Below are 21,475 nucleotides of genomic sequence, written 5' to 3'. Positions count from 1 at the left end.
GGGAACGAAAGGGAAGCCAATGTAGTGACAAAGACGAAATAACTGTAAATACGCTTGCACAGAATACGTACTGTATATGCGAAAAACGTGCCCCGCCGCGGTGGTCTAGTGGCTAAGGTACTCGGCTGCTGACCCGAAGGTCGCGGGTTCGATTCCCGGCTGCGGCGGCTGCATTTCCGATGGAGGCGGAAATGTTGTAGGCCCGTGTGCTCAGATTTGGGCGCACGTTAAAGAACCCCAGGTGGTCGAAATTTCCGGAGCCCTCCACTACGGCGTCTCTCATAATCATATGTTGGTTTTGGGACGTTAAACCCCACAAATCAATCAATGCGAAAAACGTAACAAATATTGTTATGTACAATGTGCAACGTACAGTGGTGCTTTATCTGACCCGATAATACTATTGGTCTACTTTCCGAAAAAGCGGCCATTTAGGCCATTAGATAATTTGAGGACGCTTGAGCTTCATCTTCAAGAGTACATCACGATAGCGCAATCGGCCATCACATCCCGAAGGCCCCGTCTACTGAAGTTCGTATGTCTAGCACTCTCTATAAGGTTACCATCCTCGCAAGCGAGCGCTACGTTTCAGCTTACCGCTTGTGATATTGTTAATGCTCATGTCGCCCGTCACATCGTGACGCTGCTGGAAACGATTGGCTATATGAAACATGTGCTGCTATTCGACATACATAGCCAGACGTATACTATTTGTACGTATGCTTAGCGTCATTTCGCAACGTTTCACTCAACAACAACAACAAAAGAAAACACTACAGTCAGCCTCGCGAGACCTCGAGTCTCATGGTACGTGGGATCTGCCGAATTTCGTTCATTTTCTCAACTTTTCGGTCATGGACTCGATGATAGTTTTCGCTCACAACCAACGACTCCCACTCCGGCGCCGACACTGGAACTTCTGCCAAACGAGCTGTTAAAGGTGTCGCGTTAAAACAGTTTATATTTCAGAAATTAAGCGAAAGCGGCATATACTGCGGCACACAGGCGTTATAATAGATGGGTCACACATATCTAAGGCTGCTATAAGGAGTGTTACTAATATTATTGTTATTATTAATTTATGAAATTTTACGTGCGAAAGTCATACATAAAGCATGGCGAAATTCTTGGCACATATGCCCAGCTATGGAGGGTGTTAGAGAATGAAAGCGTTACTTACCCGCGCAGTGCCTTGACCAGCATGTCCAGGTGCTGAGTCGCTAGCCAGTGGACGCCTCCCACGATGAGTACTGTGTTTGAGTTGTTCTGTAGTGGCTTCGACCTGAATTAGGACGCAAGAGCCATGAATAAGCGAAACACTTAGAAGGGGCTCAGTGCTCTAAAGTGAACAGCCACCAACTCATGAGGCTCAGCAAAGCGAACATTATGATTCATCAATGCAATTGTAGTTAGTAACCAATCGCTCAACTTTTGTTATGGGTTTCACAGAGTTTGAGCGTCATTGTCAGGAGGGAAATTCCATCTGATACGGGAAGTACGTCAATTCGAAAGCTAAGCAAACCTGGGGACACCATGCATAGTGTGATCCACCACCTTTCCACAGCAAGTACCAGTAACGTGGTAATCTGACAAATAATCCGAAAGTGTATTTAAGCACACATCATGTCTATATATTAATAACCAGAACAAAACACCGGTTTCGCAATGCGTTTTAATACCCTATGTGAGAAATGTAACAAAGCGCGGTCGTAGTAACATTCTTTAGAAGATTTTTGGGGGCGAAAATCGCGGAATGCTCGTATCGAGACACACGCCTTTGACATTGCCCTCGACGTTCCATCCAGCACAACATTAGTGGTAAACCGTTTAGAGCTTTGTCATTGTGGTGTCGGCAAGGTTGCAGCGTAGGTATATTGTGTTAGTGCTTACGCGCGTGCTAGCATTCCAAGTACGGGTGTAGGGACTGCCACGCGCTCCTTATTTCTTCATTTTCATATATTCGGGCCACAACAACTGTCAGAACTGCTCGGCCCAGACCTCCATATTTCGGAAGCTGAGCGATTTTTTAAGAATGCTCTTTTAAGATTATGCGCAGGAGCCGAGTAGTCAAGTTACTTCGGGAGCACACGAGAGCATCATCGGTACAGCGTTAGCTCTTTTGATAACTATCGCATAAAGCACGACGCGCTCCGGCGATGATCAGATTACTAACGACTTATTTTTATGCTAACCGCTATTGATTCCCTTTGAGTGTTACCTTTCTTACCAGCCAAGAGTTCGCCCCGTAAAGCGCACCATTTCTACCGGCTGTGTTGACTGTCTTTAATATCACGAACACGTGACAGCGATTGTGGTAAAAGGCAAAATGTTCTGACTATAGAGCAGGTGGTATCGATGAGTGCGTACGCAAGCTTCAAAGCAGACTAATCCACTATAAAATATAACAGTGCAATAGCCGAGCACTAACAAAGGTAACACACGCAGCATTTTGCGTGGTACCTTCGTTTATCGTCGTCTGTTCCGCTGTTTCTATTCATAATATTGAATTATGTCTTACCAAATTGAGCAGGTTTCCACGCTTCAAAGACTAATCCACGAAGTACAGTCACAACGTTTAGCGAACGAGCTACGAAGCGTTCGAAGACATACCTCTCGATAAGCTGGTATAGTGCCTTGTCGAAGACGGGTCTTTGGCTAGTCGGTAGCCAGAACTGCGGGTAGTACGCAAACGCCACCGCCGTCTCGCCGCGGTTCAGGTTGGCGTACACGCGCAGGTCGTGCGTCTTGTCCCAATGCTGCAGGGAGCCGTTGAGGCGCTCCATGACGTAGTGCATCATGCCCCGGTTGGTCGAGTCTCCAATGAACAGCAACTGCGGGAGCCATTGATAAGCATAAGAAAGGATGTCGTCTTGTAACACACAGTAGCGTCTCTTTTGTATGTAGGGCAGAACCGAAGGCCCTCCAGATTCACATCGGCAAACAAATATAAACATGAAGAAAACATTACGAGAATAACTATTTTCATTTCTTTTAAAAGTTCTTAGCTTGTGATTACAAGAGCTCTCATATATATTATACGAAGCTCTTCTGGTTGCGTTATGTAACGTCATGGTACACTCACATCAAGCTCTCTATTTCAACCACGCCATACAGACACCTTAATATTCAGTGATGATGGAAGGACGGACGGGTAGTTAGCCGAGATGAGAGGGGCACGTTTAGTCTACTAACAGAGAAAATTGAAAAAGATCACAGAACCTAGAGATGCATACATGAACGCGCAAAACAGAAAAACTGATTTCATGAAGAGATATAGGATCACCATTGAGCAAGAAAGGAAGGATGCTTTAATGAACGTGTTTATTAAACTATTTAAACCATACAAGCCAGACGAGCTCACTTTAGAAAAATAAGAAACACAATCGTCACTATCATCAACATTATCATCAAATCTCTGTACCGCCCCTATAGCCGACCCCAGCCACGATAGACTCCACAAAAAAATAGCAGATGACATTTCAACAGGTCCTGAACTAATGTAGTGCATTTAGCACTTAAGCGGATGTCTGCCTAAAGTTGTCAGCGAAATTCACACAGTGAATCCGCTTACAGGCACATTGGGTGCACGCGTGAACTCTTCGTGACGCATGGAGCGTAGGCTACCTTCTTGCCAGCCATGCACCGCGCCAGCGTCCTCTGCGGTAAGTTCACGTAGCGGCACTGGTAGGGCTGCCAGCGGGCTTCCTTCCAGTAACAGGACTCCTTGGCGGCGCACTTCTCGCAAGGGACCATCCAGCGGCCTTTAAAAAAAGTCATATGGGAAGGAAAACACATCCATTTCATTTGGTCGCCGCGAGGTTCAAGTCGAGGTAACAAAATCTGTCAAAAAACAAAAGTTCTTCCACAAGTCAGCCCTTTTTAAATGCGAAGCATTTCTTAGGAAACTTCGGCCACTTTGAGCGTATCTATCTATCTATCTATCTATCTATCTATTCATCTATCTAACTATCTATCTATCTATCTATCTATCTATCCACCTACGACTTTTAGCTCTCTTGGCCGTTTCGCTAATCATATCGATATCAAACTTGGTATGATATAACGTGACTGTATGAAAAACTTATTTAACTAGTCATAAAATGGAAATTATTAAACGTATATCATAAATATCATGATTTACATTTTTTGGTCCTGCAGCTCTTGCAGTGCCTCCGTTCACATGGCATGCTGGAAAGCTCCTATGGTATGACATGGTTTTATGGCGAACACAAGTGACAGACGCTAACATGAAATTCATAAGATGTGTATCATGTAACAACATGACTACATGCTACGCTCATCGTGCGCTGGCGGCTGTTTCGCTAGCTTCACTTTTACCTAATTTGGTATTACGGGACATGAATGGATGACCAATGAATGTGACTGGCGCGAACATGATAATCATGAGATGTGTGTCATTGAAAATTGGGCTTCTTGAAGCGAACGTTAAAAGATGCAACTCACGAATGCAAACTAACAGCATACAAATCCCTGATACGGCCTGTCCTTGAATACGCCTCCGTTGTCTGGTCACCTCACTGCGCATGCGACATAGCACACTTGGAAGGTGTTCAAAAAAAAGCAATAAGATTCATATATCACCGTTCTGATCACAATTTTTCGCCTTCGTCACACGCTGTACGTCTATCACTCAAATCACTTGAACACAGACGTACTTGCGAGCGTATCGGCACTTTACATAAAATCGTGAACAAGATAATCACCATTGACATGCCCTTTTCCTTTGCCAACTCCGTTGCAAACACTCGCAGGTCAAACCCCATTAACATCACACCCTTCATGCCATTTCTAGATTGTTTTAAGTTTTCATTTTTTCCTTTCACAGTGGAATTGTGGAATAATCTGGATGTTTCTCTCCGAAAGTTGCCTACCAATAGTTTTTTGAATGAACTACCAAACCATGTGTTTTGTTAGTTTAGTGTGTATTCACTGTTATGGACCCACTCCTGCAATGTCTCGAACTGTGAGACAGCAGTATTTGTAAATAAATGTAACAACATGACTACATGCCACGCTCAAGATGCGCTCGCGGCCGTGTCACTAGCTTCATATGTACCAAACTCGGTAGTACGCTACGCGAATGGACGACATAGGTAAATGGCACATCCAAATTAGATAATAAGGACATACGGTTAATGTAACAACATGACTACATGGCACACTCATGATGCGCTCACGGCCATTTTGTTAGCTTCACATATGCCAAATTTGGTATTAGGTGTTGTCAATGAATGACGAAGGTATGTGACTGGTGCAACCATGATAATCATGAGATGCGTGTCATGTGAGAACATGACTACATTCCGCAGTCAAGGTGCCAATACAATTCAACGTGACGTGGTGCGCGTGCTCGCCGGCGTTGTTTTCGTCGCGTCACGCCGGCGTTACCACGCTAGACGCCGGTGACGCCATATACTCGCAGGCGCGCGCCGCGCTGCGTTGCTTTGACGCATGCGCGTTTCAGCGCATACGGCGTCCATTCGTCACGAAGAGAGGGAGACGCAGTGTTGTCTGGGTAACACATCGGCGCGACAAGCAGAATTTCGCATTTCGCGCCGGTTGCCGTCGGGCCGCGCCCACGGACGCTGGTCGTGCGGGTAGCGCCTAGCGTCAGACTATATAGCGCTCGCGTTTTGCTAACGTAGCGTCGCTGTGCCCAGAGTGCGCATGCGTCAACGCTACATTAGAGTATATTGAGCCTTTCACGATGTGCTCGCTGACATTTTGCTAGCTCCACATAAACCAAATTTAGTGTTGCGTGGCGTCAGTCGATGAAGAATAACTTGACTGGTACAAACATGATCATCCTTACAGGTGTGTCATGTAAGAACATGACAACATACCACGCTCATAGCATGCTCGCGCCGTTTCTCTAGTTCCACTTATACTAAATTTGGTATCAGGTGACGTGAATAAATTACAAAGCTAAACGACGCATCCAAACTTGATAATCATGGCACGAAAGTCATGTAGGGCATCATATACCTTCATCTCGTAACGTTTTGCTGGTTTTAGTGTGACATATAAACTTTTCTCATTCGTGCTTCACATATCATCGATTCCCACTGTACGTGGGATTTTTCACTTATTCATTGAAAGCTGCCACCCTTTCACGTGTTTGCACAGAAACATCTCGGCGGAAAGAAGGAATACTAACAGATGGGTAATGAAGTGGTCCGGAGAAAATCAGATTTTATGAAACCGATCAAGAAATGCCAAAATTCAACAGTAAATTACGTCTGCCTATGATGAATTCTACTATTATACCACCGCAGTATTATCGACTGCAATTTGGCAATAATGTTGGGAACAAAAAACACCCGCTGGTGAACTCTAAAGTTACATGTAGTTAGTAATCAGGCTTTTTTTTTCAAGTATTTTATGAGCTATTGTCAATTATTAGGTGGAAATACTAAAAGGTGGATTTACAAAACTTGGCCATTTTTTGACGGTAGAGTGCTTTCAGAGTGAAGGAATAATTTACAATACCTTGGGAGCTACCATCCTTGCAGACTGGCAGCCTGATTGTCTTTTCCAGGTAGCTGGGCCAATCCACTGACGTCTCGCTGTAGAGGCCACAAGGTTCCCCTGGTGCGACTTGCATTTCGCATTCCTTTAAAGATACCAGAAGTGGCGTAATATTGCGGGTGTTCAGAAAAACAAAATTATTAGTGAAAACGCGTTCGTCCCGTTTTAGGGAGAGTATTGAATACAGTTTTTTTTTTACTTCTACTCCTCCTCCTATTTGTAAATCAGTTACGCAGCACTTCCAAAAGACGGGCCAAAAGTCGCGTCAAGGTTCAAGTTATCTTCTTTTTTTTTAGATCTAACGAAATGTACAGCACTTGGCCATCAAAGGTACAGGTCCTTGCTGACAGTGTGCAAGGTATGGTGCAAGTTGTCGGCGCAGAAATTACACTTGGCTGCTCTGGCGATAGCGCGAAGCCACGACGAACATCGCATGAAATTCGGAGAAAGGAAGTTTTGTAGAAAAAGCACTCGCCCTAATCTGGAAATTGAGCCCGGGACGGCCATCTAAGGAAATTGTCCACCAATATGAGCTACCGAGAATAGTCTATTTAAAAGCGAGATGTTTACGAAATAAACGCAGGTTAACGTGAGATACCACAACCGGAACCTATTTAAATGCTCTAATGTGCCTTTAGACATGAACGTTACTATGCCACCATATGTGTTCGCAAGCAGTAAATGGTTCCATCTGTAACAAGCTAATGGTATGTTGTTTATAGCACACTGCGTACTGCCCTGTGAGCGAGCACTGAGTATTACGCTTGTAAACATAAGCCAACACACGGGCCACACCATGCAAGCAAACTAAATGTAAGATAGAATGTGTGGCTACGAAAACTGACGTGCTAATTATTCCCAGTACCGTATCTAGCAACAACGAACTACTGGCAATATTGAGGGTATATCCTATCTAAGAAAGGGAAAGAAGACAGCCTCACTTAAGCCAACACACGGGCCAAGTGCTTCGAGCAAAGTGCACAAGGGTGTCCATATGCTTCGAGTTGTCAATGAATTTTCTCTCGCACCGTCAATTCCTTCCTGGTAAGCTCAATTGGTAGAGCGACAACCCCAGAAAGGCGTTGGTGCCAGGTTCTAACCCTGTAGCACGAATTTTTTGACAACTAAAAAGCTTTTCTTTCTGACAAATCCATGTGTATTTCCTTATATTTCGTGCTACAAACGAGTGGATGTCTTCATTCCCTTTCTTAACCCATCCGCCGCCTTGCGGGTTTCCGCAGAACTCACTTGTTGTACATCATATTTAAATGCTTACTTGCTCCCGTCCTGTCTCGTTATGTCTGGGAGCCCAACCCAAACGGCATCGCTTCGGCAAAGTATTCAAGTTGGTATCGTCTGATGCATGCGGCGTCAACATTGATAGTCTGATGCAACCAGCAAGTTATCTGATGCAACGGGCGTCAATCAAGGCGGGAGTCTGATGCAGTCTACGGCATCTCTCGCGGTGCGCCTTACCTCACTGACGGCAAAATCTCACGCAATGCATGACAAGCACCCTCCCCCAGGTGTCCGACTCCATACAGCGCCCAGTGGGGGTTCCTGGTTGGAGGCTTCGAACTACTGGCTGATGCATGGGATCCTCAAGGGCTACAAAAGAACCAAGCTGCGCGAAGACGACAGAGTGACCGAAAATATCCCGGGTCATCGTAGCACCTTGGTGCGAGTCCAATAAGCTGTCGGCCACAGTGCCAAATATGTAACGCCCCTGCTTATACAATACATAAATGTTGCCTTAAGTCGTTGTTGCCTCCTCCACTCCGTCTATCGGCTCTGCGCAGATGCAGCCACGAGCTTAGACACCCGACTCCGAACAGTCTACTCATACTTTTCCTTATCCCCCTATCCATTACTTTTGTGAAAAATAGAAAAAACAGAAAAGAAGACACCATTGTGAGTTTTGGTGACTCAATGCGTCGAGGGCCAGAGGCTATAGGACAGCAGACGCAATATTTCATAAATGAAGCTGTGGTAATACTGGCCGCGAGGGCCTCCACTAGAGAGGCCAGTGCTGCGATCGTTATGACGTCACAGGTGTCAGCGATGTCCGAATGAATGTAGTCAAGGCAAGGTTCAAATTTTAAGAAAAACTGTATTGTGCTAAGTTACCGGTGAATCGGCAGTGGTTACATGTAAAAGGAAACTGGACTCGGTGCACGAGCTCGATCGGATACGTCCGACGCCACTCGCGTCTCGGCTCCCTCAGCGGCGCGTTGCTCTGCGGTCCCGGCCAACACCGACTAAATTCCAAGGCCGAAAGGCTGCCGCAGTGACGTCGGAGGTTGGAGGCCCAGTTACCCAACTGAGCATGCTCAGTAAAACTTTTTTTTCCACATCTTTTATTCGGCCCAATCAAGCCGCAGCAGCTGCGAGAGCGGGAGCGTTTGTTCTCCTAAAACGCGAACGAAACACCGGCTTTCCGCATCGTTCGCGGCGTAACTGGGCCTCCACCCTCTGACGTCACTGCGGCAGCCTTTCGGCTTTGGAATTTAGTCGGTGTTGTCCCGGCTCGAATCTCGGCTCGTTCTCCCTCTCTGGCGATGCGCTGCTATGTGGTCTCGCTCGAAGGCTCACTTTTTTGTTTTTAGATGCGGAGCATCTAATACTTGAGGCTTGTAGTGCGGCGCCGTCCGCAAGCTTCCTCCTCCTTCTTCCACCATCTGTGCATCCCTTCCTCCTCTACACACCTCGCGCGCTTCACTCCTCCACCATCTGTGCACCCTTCCTCCTCTACACACCGCGTGCGCTTCTCCTCTTCACGAACATTCGCTAGCTGTATAATGTAGCGCGCATGCGCCGTCACGCTTCGAAAACATCGGCAGCTGACGCGCGCGCATGCGCCGTCGCGCTTCGAGAACATCGGCAGCTGACGCGCGCGCATGCGCCGTTGCGCTTCTCCCCCTTCTCGAACATTCGACAGCTGACAGTGCATGCGCCGTCGCGCTGTATATATACTCAAGGTCGGCGCTCGCTCGCTCAGTTGCCGCTCGTCGGTTGCTTTTACGGCACGTCGACGTCCAAGGTCGCGGTAAAATGAATTCCAACAAATCCACAAACACAATGATCGACGTCCCTTCGACCAGCGCCGCCCTTTCGCATACGTGTGTACGTGTTCACTCATTTAACACCCCCTCCTACAACGACGTTAACCAATTTAGCCATCGACCCAAGTAAGTCGCAATTTAACACCCCATTTCAGAACCACGTTAACCAATTTAGCCATCGACCCAAGTAAGTCGCACTTTAACACCCCGTTAACCAACTATATGCTCCGCATCCTCCTCAGTGTTCCCCCGAGGGAAGCTGCGGGCAATTTTTTTTTAATGTTCGTTGAACCAATGGGCAACCGCGTCGAGTGGACGCGCTCAGGGCTCGGAGTCCACGTTAACTCAGTGCAGCGTTTCCCGAGCAAGCACGGAGACGCTGCCGGAGAATGAGGCGCTGCCGGAGAATTCAGCTGTGCGAACTCGAGTGCCGCTGACACGGCCCTCCCGAAAATTGCGCCTGTCCTCAGGCGTGCGTGTCGTTAGATGGCGATGGTTCCGTAACTTCTAGGAGCGGCTCCTTATATCTACGAAGCTGCTCCACGTTGACGATTTTTTTGTTGATCATGCCCGGTGTGTGGGGTGTTCTTTGGATCTCGGCCCTGTTTCCTCCGACGAGGGCCGTTATCTCGAACGGACCTTCATAGCGAGGGTCTAATGTGCCTCGAGCGCTCAACTCAAGCAGGACGAGGTCCCCCGTTATGAACCTCGGAGTTCGCCGCTTCTTGTCGTATCGGACCGTTGTTTTGCGCTGACTCTGCAGTAGCCTCTCTCTTGTCTCCGCACGTCCCCTTGCCAAGTCGTGTAGTCTATGAAACTCGTCGATGTTTCCCTCGACTGAGGCGAGGTTGAGCTCTCCTGGCAGTTTTGGGTTGTAGCCGTGCATGAGTCGAAATGGGCTGTGGCCACTGTGACGATGCTTCGTGGCGTTGATTGCTAGCGTTGCTCGGGGTAGTTCCTTCTGCCATTTGTCCTTGTTGTTTAGCATTTTGCGTAGCACCTGTTTCAATGTTCCTGCCATTCGCTCGATCAGTCCATTTGATTGTGGCCAGTACGGTTGGGAGTTCTGATGAGCAATTCCCAGTCTGCGATGGAATTGGTTGGTTTTCTTGTTCACGAATCCCTTGGCTTGGTCCGTAATAATGACGCTGGGAACTCCAAATCGCGGAATCCACTGGTTTGTCATGAAGTCAAGGTAGTGCGTCGACGAAGTGCTCGGTACGGTCATGGCGTCCATGTATCTCGTGGCGTGGTCGATACACACGAGGATGTGGTCTCCCTTCTCGTTTAGCGGACCCATGTGATCCAGGGATATCACCGCGTTTGGCTCAGTAGGAATATCGTGTGGGATGAGGCAACCTTCATTCCGTGTCGTGCGGGCGTTGATAGTCTGGTACGTGTGGCAGGAGTGAACATACTCGCGTAGGTCTTTTCTCACCGACGGCCACCAGTACTTTCGCTGGATCAGGTCTCTTGTCTTCTCGACGCCTAGGTGGCCGTTGTTGTCGTGGAAAACGATCATCACACTGATTCGGAGGGCAGCGCGAATGATCACCCTCCGACGGACCCGTCCTCCCTCGAGAGATTTCTTCACGAGTATGTCGTTTTCGATCTCGTAGTCTGAAGATTTGTGCTTGGCCTCCTCCCGAAATCTTTTGCAGTCAGTATCCCTCTCCTGAAACTCGCGTAGGCGACTGTGTTTGCCGACCACTACTGCGTAGCAGTGGAAATCTCGGGTCGAAACGCCCTGGTCGAAAGCCTCTGCAGATCCCGACTGCCTCGAGAGTGCGTCAGCAGTGGAGTTCTGGCGTCCTGGCTTGTGCTTGACGTCGAAGGTGTACTCTGCTAAGTCGAGCGTCCACCTCGCATATCTGCGGTTGCTGGCTCCCTTCTGGACGAGGTATGACAAGCTGAAGTTGTCCGTGAACACTGTAAAACGAGGGCCTCCTCTCAGGTAGACCGAAAACGTCTCAGTGATCGCCCAGTGGAGCGCCATGCACTCAAGCATATTAGAGTGTAGACCACGATCGTGCTCGTTTAGTGATCTGCTTGCGTACTCTATGATTCGCTCCTCTCCGTCTTGAGTTTGAGAAAGCACCGCACCCAGCCCGGTTTGCGAAGCGTCGACGTGAACGTTAGTCGGGCAGTCTGGGCGGAAGCTCGCCAAAATCGGTGGGTTCTTCAAGGCGTGTTTTATGGCGTTCACGGTTGCTTCATGAGCGTCAGTCCATACGAAAGGAACGTCCTTCGCCAGAAGGTGCCGTAGCTTGTGCGTGACCTTTGCAAACTCCAGTATGAACTTTCGGTAGTGGTTAGCGAACTGCAGGAAGGAGTACAGCTTCTTTGCGTTGCGATGCGGCTCGAACTTCTCGACAGCGGCAACTCTGGATTCGTCCAGTGTTCGTCCTTCGGTGGAGATCACGTAACCCAGGAAAGATACTTTGTCTTGAATCAACTGGCATTTCCGGAGATCCATCTTCAAGCCGTTGATCACGACTCTCCTGAGTGCTTCGTTCAGCAAACCCAAAGCCTCCCTCACTGTTGTGGCTCCCTGCCCGACATCATCCATGTACGTAGCTGTACTAGGTAAGCCATCGAACGTGCGACGCATGACTCTTTGCATGGTCTGAGGGGCCTTGCAAAACCCAAAGGCCATTCGAAGGTATTCGTACTTTCCGTCAGGAGTGACGAATGCGGTCTTGTGTACGTCGTCCGGCTTCATTCGTATAGTCAGAAATGCCGTCTTCACGTCCAACACAGTGAAGTAAGCCGATCCGTCGCGCATGACATCGTCAATAACGTCTTCCATGACGGGCATTGGATAAGAAGGGTTGATGGTTTTCTCGTTGAGCTTGCGATAGTCGTGTACCATTCTTCGTGGAGTCGTTGGGTGGTGCGGTTGGTCGATGACTATCGTTGGAGCACCGTACTCACTTTCGCTCGGCCTTATGATGCCCTTGGAGAGGTAGTCATTCACCTGTTCTCGGATGAACTTGCGATCAGCCGGTGAGCACCTGTACGGCCTCGATGACACTGGTATATTGTCTCTGAGTTCGATGTTGTGCTCGGTGTGAGGACACACTACCAAAGTGTCGCCTTTGGAAGTGAACGCTTGGTGATGCCTTAACAGAATTGCGCGCAGTTGTTCCCTCTCTGCCTCGGTGGCATCCTTCGTTATCTTCCGTGTGGCGTTTTCGACTAGACTCGTGAAGTCTTCGTCGGGTGTGGGACATTTCGTGTTGAGGCGCACGTACCCTTCGTTTTCGGAAACACTCTCGTCCGATTGCCGGCAGAACGTCGCAATAAGCGTTTCCCCGGTGCGGTGTGGTGTGCCTTGTTTCGGGGGTGGCACTTTGGACGATGAAAGTTTTCCGGAGGGCTCGACTGGAACGATAGTCACATCGTTTGACGTGTTAAACGTTACGTCGACGTTCGCGACTCGTCGCCAGTCTGATCCCAGAATCAGGTCGATGCCGCTGGGCAGTTCCGTTACCACGACGTCTTCGAGTCGCACATTCGTGGTGCCCAATGTCACATCAAGCGTTGCAGCGAGAGTTGGGCATATGCTGCGGTTGAGAACTTCAATGTTCTCGCGCGATACCCATGCGTGCGTGGGAATGTCGTCCGTCAAGGCATTGGCACTCATGATGGATAAGTTGGCGCCACTGTCAATGCACACGCGGACGGGTCGGTTGTTAGCAGTACCGGACACTATTGGTAATGTGCCGCCCGTCGAATGCAAAAAACAGTTCGCTTGCCTAGGTGACGTAGTCCCTGTTTCGTGGCTGCTATTGTCCCTTTTCGCTCGTTTCTCGTCCGCTCTGATCGTTGCTGGCGTTTTCGGCTTTCTGCAATCACGGGACAGGTGACCGATGTCGCCGCAGTTGAAGCACGAACGAGCAGAGATGGGCCGCGGGTGTGGAGCTCCCGAGAAATCGCTGCGCGGATTGGCCTTCGGCAAGTTGGCAGAGCTGCTGGCTGGCACCCGCTGGTTCGAACCCTGACCACGGCTTGCTGTAGACGATGATGGTTTCTTGTCGTTCTCGGCACACACGGTCGTGCGATGCCTCGCGTCGAGCAAAGCCGCTCTGTCAATTAGTTCGGTTACTGTGCCACACAGCTGCGCTGCGAGTAGGTTGGCCCATGTGTCGTCCTCGATGCCGCTGAGAATGAAGGAAATACGTTCTTCCTCTGCTAAACGGTACGGCGCCTTGTTCAGAATGGCGTTCTTCGAGTACATGTACTCGACGATGGTCTCGTGGCTCTGAAGGCGTCGCTTCGTCTGCAGTTCGAGGAACTCCGGCATTGTCAGCTTTCGTTTGAATCGGAGAATGAGCGCTTCCTTCCATTGCTCCCAGGTGTCATACTGTGAGCCGTAGGCGCTGTGCCAATCCTTGGCAGATCCCGTCAAGTGGCTTGCTGCTGTCACCAACGTCAGCGATGGCGTCCAGTGGACGAGCGCTGCAATTCTCTCCACTTGCGTAATCCATTCGTGAGTACTTTGTTGCTGCGTCCCATCGAACAAGGGGATTGAGGATGACGTGTCGCTTGTGGAATGAATCTGGATCGGGCTCGTCGTCGGTGGACCTCTCGACAGCGTGTTGGCGAGCAGGGCTTGTGTGTTCACGAGCGCGGCAAGGATCTGGGCCATGGAAGGTTCTCCCTCGTGCGTTGAAACGGTCGGCGCGGCGGGGCGTGCCGCGTCTTCGTTGGTGCCGTCGTTCAGTGACGGTGGCCGCGTCGAACGCAAAGACATCGTTATGTCAGCAGGGACGGAATGGTGCAGCCCGAGGGTTGGAGTCGTCACCCGTTCCGTTGGCAGTGAAGCGTTCTGATGGGCTTCGTGCAACGTCTCACGTTCACTCGTGGTCGCACGGTTAAGCTGGGCTCGCAGGCTGCTCAGTTCAGCGCAAAGCCTCGCGTTGTCGGCGGACAGCGTCTCCAGGTGCGCCTGCCTGTCGTCGTCGTAGGCAGCCTGGTCCTTCGTTGACAAGTCCGTCGGCTCTAGGGCTTGGCGAGTGATGCTGTCGCGGATGATTCTTGCGATGAGCTCGTCCTTTCGTCCGGAGCACCATAGACCTCGTGCTCTCAGCTCGTCGACGAGTTGCTTTTTCGTTACATTGGCCATCCTGCTGTGGTCGAGGGTCGTGAACACACTTTCGACGATGGTCGTTTCGGAGTCCCGAGACGATGTACGGCGTGGCGTCGCTCCTTCCCGTGGCGTCGTTTTCTCCTCCGCATGCAGCTCGGTCGATTCACATCCTGTCGGCTGCGCCATGTCAGCGATGTCCGAATGAATGTAGTCAAAGCAAGGTTCAAATTTTAAGAAAAACTGTATTGTGCTAAGTTACAGGTGAATCGGCAGTGGTTACATGTAAAAGGAAACTGGACTCGGTGCAGGAGCTCGATCGGATACGTCCGACGCCACACGCGTCTCGGCTCGCTCTGGGGTGCGTTGCTCTGCGATCCCGGCTCGAATCTCGGCTCGTTCTCCCTCTCTGGCGATGCGTTGCTATGCGGTCTCGCTCGAAGGCTCACTTTTTTGCTTTTTGAATGTTCGTTGAACCAATGGGCAACCGCGTCGAGTGGACGCGCTCAGGGCTCGGAGTCCACATTAACGCAGTGCAGCGTTTCCCGAGCAAGCACGGAGACGCTGCCGGAGAAGGAGGCGCTGCCGGAGATTGAAACGCTGCCGGAGAATTCAGCTGTGCGAGCTCGAGTGCCGCTGACACAGGTAAGATGCGTAGTTGCGAAAAATGGCATCTTTGCTTTCGTGACACCACTTGCATCGTCCCCCAAGGCTGAACCGGTTCTCTTGGTCGCAATTTTACGATACAAGTTAGACACGAGAGTGCCGCGCGGGGAACCGATTGGTAGTTTGCTTGCTCGTATTATCAAGTCTTACCGCTTTTTTGAGCACTGAGCTTGAGAACAAAGAGACATGACGCACGGTGTCCACAGCAAAAGCGCAGGAAATGCGTTGTTCTAGAAAAGTCAACCCGGCATCCTATGAGTGACTTCATTGCCTAGGTGCCGCGGCAATACGTCCTCGAGGCCCATAAGAAAGAAAAATTACAAACTTTAGGAGAAACTTTAGCAGAAAAGACAAGATATATAAAGCCAACGAACATCACCATGGTGGGAAAGTAATATGTAACAACTCAAAACCGCACTTTCTCATTTATTAGTTTATGCCATTTTATTATGCATGTACTAAAGGAAATCGCATATTGCGCTTTTCAGCAGAAAAATAATCTTAATGAAGTTATATAAAGCCTCATACGTCACAATGTTTATTGAATGCAACGTTGACACCAACGTTGGTGGTGAGGGCTACTCCTCTAAAATTATAGCGTCGTCTTTAGCGTTGTGAAAACACTCCAAGAAATCCTATAGGCTTTCTGCTCCACCATAGTAGAGTAACAAGTACTCTACATTGTTAAACACATTTTTAAACACACTCTCTCATAGGGGAGTACCAAGTACCCTATATCGTTAAACACCTTTTCTAAACACACACGTTCGTTTTGTATTGAATCGTTCCAACGGGGCGCGCATTATGCTCTCATATAGTGGAGTACTAAGTAGATTATATTGTTCACCACTTTTTCTAAACACACAAACACTCAAAATTAACAGGTACATGCGGAGTCTTTTAATGATTTGTAAACATCCACGCCAAAGCGGAGTTGACACTCCTTGAATGTTGGAAAGCTCCCGAAATGTCCCCACAGCTGACGTCGCAAATTAAACCTTTCTTCACAGCCACAATTGAAGAACTATGCGAGTACGCGTCAATTTTTCTGCCAGATGCACAACGCCCTGCATGAATCGTAGTGCCCTCTGGCGTGACGCCTTGAGTCGGACGGCTGGTAAAACCTCGCCTTCGAAGGACACTGCCGAGTTCATGAGCGGGATTACTTATTTAGCCGCTGAGGCAATCTGCTGCAGCGCTTCGTTCGTGCGCGGGAGGTCTCCACAGACTTTTAGGGACGAAGAACGTTAAGCTGTACTCACACGATGAACGAAATCGCGATTCGAGCGTTCGGATTGATTACTACGTCACCGTACGTCAGCCGTTCAAGCGTTCCCGCTTCGGACCGGTTCGTGAAACGAAGGAAGCGCGAATCGTTGCTGTGATCCTCGGGGAGCAATGCTAAAATCCTCGCTTGCAGCATAAATTCGCCGCTGTAGTGGGAATGCTAGTTGTGGAGGGATCCGAATCACGCCACATGTCACATGACTGATCCGTCTGCGATAAAGTCCGTCGTGGGAATACAGCTTTACGCGCTCGGGCTGTCGGCGTCTCATGTAGTAGTGGACCATCACGGTGTTTCCTGTCATCGGCCGTCACCGTAAAGCAAGTGTCAAATATGGCGGTGCCTTAGCTAAGAAAAAACTTGCGAGAACGCGTGCTCACTCGCAAAGAGACAACGCCACCTGTGTAGCTCCGAGTGGCTCTGCGCCTCTTTCTCTTCTCAACTCAGTGACGTAGCCAAATAGTGTGCCGCCGGGCCCGCCCCCCCCCCCCCCCAAAAAAAAAGTATTTTCGCCATGCATACATATCGCAAAATGACCATCTGCCTGCCCGAATCCCACTTAGATCAAGTAGGTGCCGTCCTTTCCTGAAAAAAATTTTTTGCATACAACCCTGCTTCAATCTCTCCTTCTCTCCGAGTGGCGAATAACATGAGAGGCTCTGTTTCTGCGATGTACGCTACACGTCTGCGACACTCTCTGTATAAAGAACGCTATCTTCGCTTTGGCATTGCCGTGTCCATATTAGAAGAAACACCGATGATTCGCAGCCGCCCCCCAACACCACGCACACACACACACACACACACACACACACACACACACACACACACACACACACACACACACACACACACACACACACACGTAGGTTTCAGGTTAGTCGAGCTGTTCCTGCAGCGTCCATGGTTTCTGAGTAATACCGGCGACAAACGCCGCCTCGGGTACACAGTGGATGCAGCCGGGAATCAAACCTGCGTCCTCGAGTATATAATAACGGCGTGGCACATGTAAATTGCTCAAAATCTTCGTCGAAGTTGTATCCGGCTATTGTGATGCACCCTTTTTACAACAGCTTTGTAAAATAGCTTGAAGAAGGATTTCTCAGCGATGGCAGTTTGCACATCTGTCCACCTGCTTCATAATAATGATATAAACCAATGGTTCCTCTGAAACTTTAGTACATCATGCTGTAATATGTTAACAGTGCAATTTAAATGAATTACTGAATAAAATTGTATTGATTAACGTCTCAAAAGCATACAAGCATGTGATATGAGAGTTGCCGCACTGTAGGGCTCCGGTAATTTCGACCCTCTATTTCGCCTTCATGAAAATGCGGCCACCCCAACCGGGATTCGATCCCATGACCTATATGCGGGGCCTGACCTACCTGCTTAAGGCTGCACACTTGGTGTTGGGTGGCAGGGCTGAATACCACGCTGTCGTCTGCAAGCGGCATGCGCCGAATCAGCAGTGTGTATGCGTTGACCACCCACGGGTCGGGCTGGCCGCCATCCATCACGTACAACACGACTTTGTTCTCTCCCACGCCGAAGGTGTAATTCGCCGGCCTGCGAAGCACGTGCAGCCACAAACAAATGAGATTATAACGAGCAGCTACAAAGCAGCGTGGGTTTATTAAGTGGTGATTCACGAGCACTCTCTCCACAGCACTATCTCGGACTGCTAATCATGCAGTTGTCAGAGCCATTTAAGGACTCCATATAAAACGTTCAAGCCTTAATAGCGCTTCGGTTAAGTATATTAATGAAAACAAGAAATAACACCTTCATCTTAACTCTAACTTTCTATTTGCATGGCACAAAGCCGTGCTGTTTATTACAATTTGTGAAGGCGCCAAAATGATATGTTCGTCATTCAAAAGACAAGTGAAACCATTCCCATTAGGGAGCCTGCACTTGTGGATACAGGCTCTCTAATTCCAATCATATGCTATGAGCGATATGTCCACATGGAAGGATCTACTAGCCTGCGTCATCATTTAGCTGGAGAGCTTCCGTTTTAAGGACACCGTGATGAAAAAAGGAAAAGACGATCCCGAGAGTTTTGTGTTTCATTTATTCATTCGTCAATTGCGTTGTCGGACGGGAGACTGCGGTATACTCTGCCATAGAAGCACGTGCAATTCATGTATACCCGAAAAGTGATTTCCAGAGCAAAAATGTCTCACCAGATCAAAAGGATTGCGTAGAAAAATTACACAAATCTAGTGTTTGTAGCACTTGCACCTTTAAAAGCGTAAGTTGAATTGTATAGATTCTGAAATTAAGGTGAGGTTACTAAGTCAATTCCAAAGCGTGGTTTGCTAAAAAGACTAGGACCCTGCAAACATCTCCGAAAGAAAGGGCCTATTAACATTACCGAAGGTTAACGTACGTAAAAAAGCAAGTTGCCATATTGTGACTTGTGTTTTTGTTATTCTCTTCAATATGAACGCGTTCATTGGCTAAAATGCTCACAGCTGTCACATGCAGGCAAGCAAGACGCAGGTAACACATAAATGCAGTCGAAGATTCCCGGATGCTCCCGAGTGATCTGTCGATATCGTGACCACAACGTGACCTCTTGATTGAAAGCGAATCTGCTTTGGCTCGCACCCCGCCGTCGCCATGGCCGTCAACGCTCGCTGGCACGGTGCCAGCTGTGGCTTTGGATCTGCGCGGTGGAAATTTTGATTGCTATGTGGGGTTTAATATCCCAAAACCACCATATGATCGAGAGACGCTGTAGTGGAGGGCCCCGGAAATTTAGACCACCTGGGGTTCTTTAACGTGCACCCAAATCTGAGCACACGGGCCTACAACATTTCTGCCTCCATCGGAAATGCAGCAGCCGCAGCCGGGGTTCGAGCCCGCGACCTACGGGTCATCAGCCGAATACCTTAGCCACTAGACCACCGCGGCGGGGCGCGGCGGATATCTTTTTGGTTAGATCTGTTCAACGGCGCTAAACGAAACAAATGCCACGTCAGAAAGTGACGTCAGCGAGACACGTTACAGCGCTCATCCAATGAAACTGATGACGCCTTCGCTTCCTTACCTGGCCGGGCCGTACTTGTCGTCAACACGAACTTGGCTGCCGCAGTGCTGAGCCAGGCCCCACACCTTGACGAGGACCAGGTCGTACGAGACGTTGGCGAAGTACTCGGTCCGCTGAGGCTTGAAAGCCGGCTGAAGGCGTACCGACGGCTCCGTCACGATTCGCGCCAGGTACGGCATCGTGGACGGGTCTGCGATTTGGTTTCAGCGAGGTCGGGGTCCAGTTGATGAAAAGTCTTTTAATAATGATACTCTTGTGATATCTGGAGTTTTACATCCCAGAACCACGATATAATTGTGAGAGACGCCGTAGTGGAAGGCTCCAAAAGTTGCGATCATGTGGTGTTGTTTAACGTAGATGACATCATACAGCAAACTGGCTTCTACCATTTTGGCTCCATCGAAATGTGACCACCGCGGCTGCACTCGAACATTCGTTCAGTGCCTGCCGAAGACAAGTTATCTTTTCATCTTCTGCGTAAACCAATCCGACAATGCTCTTTGTACGGAGCTGAAATCAAAATTACAGCGTGAAACAAGCACCTTATCTGGGATAAGTGGTAGATCAGTATGTGAAAGCAAAAGTGAATGAGCTCATCACGCGAATAGGCGCTATGCCTAAAAAAGGGACAACGAAGAAGTATCATAAAGTGGAAATTAGAGTAACTATCAATGTCTACGATGCAACTATACTGCAATTACATTTTTAATATGAAATCAGGACCTTTACAGTCTTACACGCAATGTTTGTTAGGAGAAGAATGCGCGAAAATATTGCGAAACAACGCGATTTTCGCTGAAAAATTGCTAAGGGGTAGCTTCATGCAGCGTTTCTCATTTACGGACGACATATGAGCGAGAAAAATACGCAATATCTCTAATAAGATAATAACTCATGAATATTTGGTCACCGAACCTTTAGAGTAAATTATGGCACATTTTCTTAAATTTCATTTGCAACAGCTCTTAAGAACATATGTCGGTGAACGACAGTGTAACGCCAAAAAAACCTTCGGTACACGAAAAATTTTTCCCATCACACCGTTCTTCGTTTAGGCCGCAAATGCGGTTAACGGTCCTGCGGACATAACTTACATAAAACCATTCTAAGATGTCACATGCAGGTTCACGAGGCAGAACCAACAATGGCCTGAGCTTTTTATCTTTTTTAATTGATGTTTACGACGTGCCAAAAGATAAGCTCCGTAAGGAAAACAATAAAGTGTAAAAGAACATGAAACGAAATCTATACGAGTATGTCTTTTTTTTTTCTTTAAAAAAACTATTCGACGTCATTTTGCGCTTCACCGAACGAAGTAAACATGTTTCCGTTGTAAACTTTTCAAAATTTTCTCTGAAGTTACGGCTCACCCATTGTTTTATTTTTTACGTTGATGCGTTTGAATTTGTAGCTTTTTTTTACTTTCTTAAAACATAACGAATCAGGCACTTCATTTATAGGAACAGCAGGCGAAGACTTCTGCCAGCGTTGTCGGGAGATGCGCGCAGGATTTTCATCTCCTTCGTGTTGCGCGCACGCATGCGTGAACGCACTGTCGCATCGTACAAAAACACTAAGTCATATATTCTCGGAGAACATCAGTGCCGTCACCTCGCTAACAACGAATAAATCACGGTCTTACTTACCTTTACTGCAAGTCACGTTCGCTGACGTCGCTGAAACGAGAACCATACATACATATAAGAAAGTATATAAACATGTCACTTCACAAAACGCGACCGGGTTATTTTTCGGGCGAAACA

General features: G+C 48.5%; 1 protein-coding gene across 1 annotated transcript in view; it reads right to left on the bottom strand.

Annotated features, from left to right (window-relative positions):
• Positions 1–1,176: 1,176 nt before the first annotated feature.
• LOC142817506 (cadherin-like and PC-esterase domain-containing protein 1) overlaps positions 1,177–21,475 on the bottom strand; it is a 104,008-nt gene continuing 83,709 nt past the window's right edge. Inside the window, exons 14-20 of the mRNA XM_075894524.1 lie at positions 21,359–21,388; positions 19,713–19,902; positions 18,043–18,223; positions 6,511–6,634; positions 3,625–3,761; positions 2,611–2,831; positions 1,177–1,282 (exon numbers count right to left, since the gene is read on the bottom strand). Coding sequence (XP_075750639.1) covers positions 1,177–1,282; positions 2,611–2,831; positions 3,625–3,761; positions 6,511–6,634; positions 18,043–18,223; positions 19,713–19,902; positions 21,359–21,388 — 989 coding nt within the window. The remainder of the gene's footprint in view (positions 1,283–2,610; positions 2,832–3,624; positions 3,762–6,510; positions 6,635–18,042; positions 18,224–19,712; positions 19,903–21,358; positions 21,389–21,475) is intronic.

Source organism: Rhipicephalus microplus, chromosome 5, assembly GCF_043290135.1.
Source record: "Rhipicephalus microplus isolate Deutch F79 chromosome 5, USDA_Rmic, whole genome shotgun sequence".
Classification (NCBI taxonomy): Eukaryota; Metazoa; Arthropoda; class Arachnida; order Ixodida; family Ixodidae; genus Rhipicephalus; species Rhipicephalus microplus.
The sequence above is the reverse complement of the archived record's forward strand: the minus strand, read 5'-3'. Positions and strand labels throughout refer to the sequence as shown.